This window comes from Nematolebias whitei, chromosome 19 (genome assembly GCF_014905685.2).
Source record: "Nematolebias whitei isolate Nwh7 chromosome 19, NemWhi1, whole genome shotgun sequence".
NCBI classification, from domain to species: domain Eukaryota; kingdom Metazoa; phylum Chordata; class Actinopteri; order Cyprinodontiformes; family Rivulidae; genus Nematolebias; species Nematolebias whitei.
In genome coordinates this window covers 13,302,119-13,305,409 of record NC_056516.1, presented here as the reverse complement: position 1 = coordinate 13,305,409, position 3,291 = coordinate 13,302,119, and the positions used below count along the sequence as shown (strand labels likewise).

Genomic DNA, 3,291 nt, shown 5'->3' with positions numbered 1-3,291 from the left:
GGCGTGGACTAAAGTTTTCAGTGCTGCGCTGCGCGTGAAGGGATAAACCCACTAGCAAAAGCCTTAAAGAGCGAAGCCTATACGAAATAGAACATCATTCACAGGTTGAACAGGTCATGGAAAGATGGACTTCATTGGACCGAACTGGTATTTTACTATGTTTACTAGTTTTTACTTAATCACAACTGCAGTTTTATGACATTTTACTACTAAATGTTTAATTTGCAGTGTATGTTTGAGCTTTTCAAATTTTTTTTTAAAATTATCAAACAAACGTTACACTTCTAATATAGTTTATACATCAAAATGTTGAATGTTTTTGTCCTTTTTTACTCAGTTTGTCTGTCACTACTATACATGAAATAAAGTTTTCTCTCCAATCCCCTCTGAGTGCAGCGAGCACTCACCCAACCTCTCATAGACTTCCATTGTATGCAAGGTGGACCTTCCCTTCATCACATGATGCAAAAGTCTTCACATCTTGTCATATCTCACTGATAAAACACTGCAGATGTGTGAAAATTTCATGCGCAGCAGAGGTGTCTATCTATCACAGCCACCTCTGCTGCTCATCACTTATTTATAGAAGAGTATTGTTGAGGTTTTGAGTAGAATTTGTTGTAGTTTTTTTGTTACTGTAATAATTATTTCTATTGTTTTATGACGTACTACTTTATATGATAATACAACTATTCTATGACATCCCAACAGTCAGTCCTAAACAGTTACGCACTTGAACTGCTGCACTTTGAGCTCAACGCTCAGCAAAACTTTTCATTATTCTATAAAACACATTTGTATTAATAAAGAATATTTCTGCAGACGCATGAAACAAACCCCGGTGGTGTAACGAAGAGTTACTGTACGCTGTGAGCGCCTCGTATCAGTAGAGGTGTGTTTGCAAACTTTCTCTCATCTCCTTTTAATTGTAAGTGTGTGTAGATGCACACTTGGATCACTCCCTTCAGTTCACCGGTAACCCCCTGCAGAGAGACTCCAACACCCACAAGTGGAGCAGTGTCTGGTTTCCTCAGACAGCTGAAGTGTCCTGATGCTAATGAAGTCTGAACAGAAGCTCCACACAGTGGTGGTGCGGTGGGAAAGGGGAGGGGTTAGAGAAAGAAAAAGACTGAAGGGGTGGGGGGGTGGGGGGGTTCAGTGCCGGCCTGCAGGTTGAATGATCAAGTTTGGCAGAAGGAGAAAGACGGAGAGTGGGAAAAGGAGGGCGGCCTGAAGAGGTTCAGTCTGATTCTCTGCTTCAGCTTCTTAATTTCTCCTCATCTTTGCTTGTTTTTATCCTGTCCCCTCCACCCTCCTTCCTCTGTCCTCTTCTTTTAATTCTATCATGTTTGTTGTGGAGACTGATGCTCAAACCTGAGCCGACAGAACAAGATGAGCGATGAAATACAGACAATTAAAATCAGGGCGCGAAAAGGGATTATATTTTGAAAAAAGGGTTAAAGTGGAAGAGGAAAATCAACATTTTAAAATGAAACGTTTGTAATTCACGCGGATGTTTTTTTGCCATCCTTGCTCGCTGTCAGGTATAAGAACGTGGAGCGTCAGGCAGCGGAGGAATACGAGCGAGATCGTGTCCGAGTGTCGAGAACTCACCCTGACCTCTGTCTGCCCTTCGAACCCTCCGAGGCCTGGCCCTCATCATCCCGTAGCAGCACCCCATCCTCGTTCACCTCCCGTGAGGACGCAGAAGCTGATCTTGAAGCTGAGGCCCCCTCCACAGCCTACGCACCCTCTGAGAACGGTAAGAACTTCCTGTTGAACAAGTAGGTTCACCTGTTACACATAATATTAACAAACTGAGAAGAAGTATGATGATAAGAAGCATTTTTTTGCAAAAACTGTAAACACTGCATGTAAACCACTCAGGCTTCATGCAATATTGTGATTTTTCTCAGAGGGGATGACAATTATTCCCTATTTTTGAAGAACATACTTTTTTCTTTTTTTTTTATTTGGTCTGACATAAAGCTACATTCAAGTGTCCACACAAAAAAAATGTTTTTATTTGTAATTTCTAAATCTATCCTTGTAAGGATGGCCCTATTTCTATAAATTACTCTAAAATGGTCCAAAATGCTGTAGTAACTATGCCAGGGCTGTATGTGGCGTTGTAACGCAATAATAAACCCAAAACAGGAAACAAGGCGGAAAGCGTGTACATAAACTGTCCATGTTGAGTGTGAAATGTAAACTCAAGAAGAAGGGGAGGACTCCCAAATGTTGTAGGTTAGAGGTGGAGACCTGTCAATGTTTTCAAAAAGTTGCAACATGGCTGTCCACACACAAAACCAACAGAGTGGCATGTCAAGATGTTTACACGCTAAAACAGGTTTTCAAAATATACCATTTTGGAGCTCCTAAGACACTGTTTCCTGATGGACACATACCTTAGATGAAACAATTAAAAACCAAGTGTAGACAAGAATTGCATTTTTGTCACAGTTTGCTAAAGCCTGTTCCAAAATATTGGATTTTTTTTTTTTTATTATTTTTGTTTGTTTGTTTTATGGATGCTGGCAACACTTCATTGCCTGGAGGATTTTCTTCACAATAGCTTTTTGCCAAATAAAGCAAAGCCCTGCTCAACCTTAATGCTGAAAACTACAGAACAACTTGGAATGAGTGATCTACCGTAGTTATTGCTACATAGAGAAATTCACTTAGGCAAATCTAAAATGGTCCAAAATGCTGTAGTAACTATGCCAGGGCTGGTGTTTTAAACAAATGTTAGCTAGCTGTGTTGTGATGCTAACAATAGTCTGAACATAAACTGGAGCAGGCATTTATTTGATATTCTTTATGTTTCTCTGTAATATTGTTACTGATAACATTTGTGTTAGCATTTATCAAAATGTTATTTTTATTTATTTATTTTATTTTTTCTTGATTAAAAGTCTTGCAATCCTCCAGCTAACTCCAGTGGGCGCTGAAGTCCCATCTCTCATGCTAGTTTCCCTATTATTATTTTCACTCAAGGTTTAACATGAGGTGATTTAAAAAAGTTTAAAACCTAATTTTGTGTTGAGTTAGATTGAATCAAATGAAGCTTGTAACACACAGCTTTGCACCCTTTTGTTAGGAAAGAACCTGGACAAATATATATCTTAAACACAAAGCAAGTTGTATGTTAAATCAGACCCTGTTTTATATTCGGTTTTACTTTAAATATGACCAAAATCTACAAAGTTAACACCATGTTATCTAAACAGACTTAATGATGATGATAATAATAATAATAATAATAATAATAATAATAATAATAATAATAAT

General features: G+C 38.4%; 1 protein-coding gene across 1 annotated transcript in view; it reads left to right on the top strand.

Annotated features, from left to right (window-relative positions):
• Positions 1 to 3,291, top strand: part of fhod3a (formin homology 2 domain containing 3a) — a 97,872-nt gene that overhangs the window by 76,350 nt on the left and 18,231 nt on the right. The window contains exon 17 of the mRNA XM_037693403.1: positions 1,545 to 1,762. Within this exon, the coding sequence (XP_037549331.1) occupies positions 1,545 to 1,762 (218 nt within the window). The remainder of the gene's footprint in view (positions 1 to 1,544; positions 1,763 to 3,291) is intronic.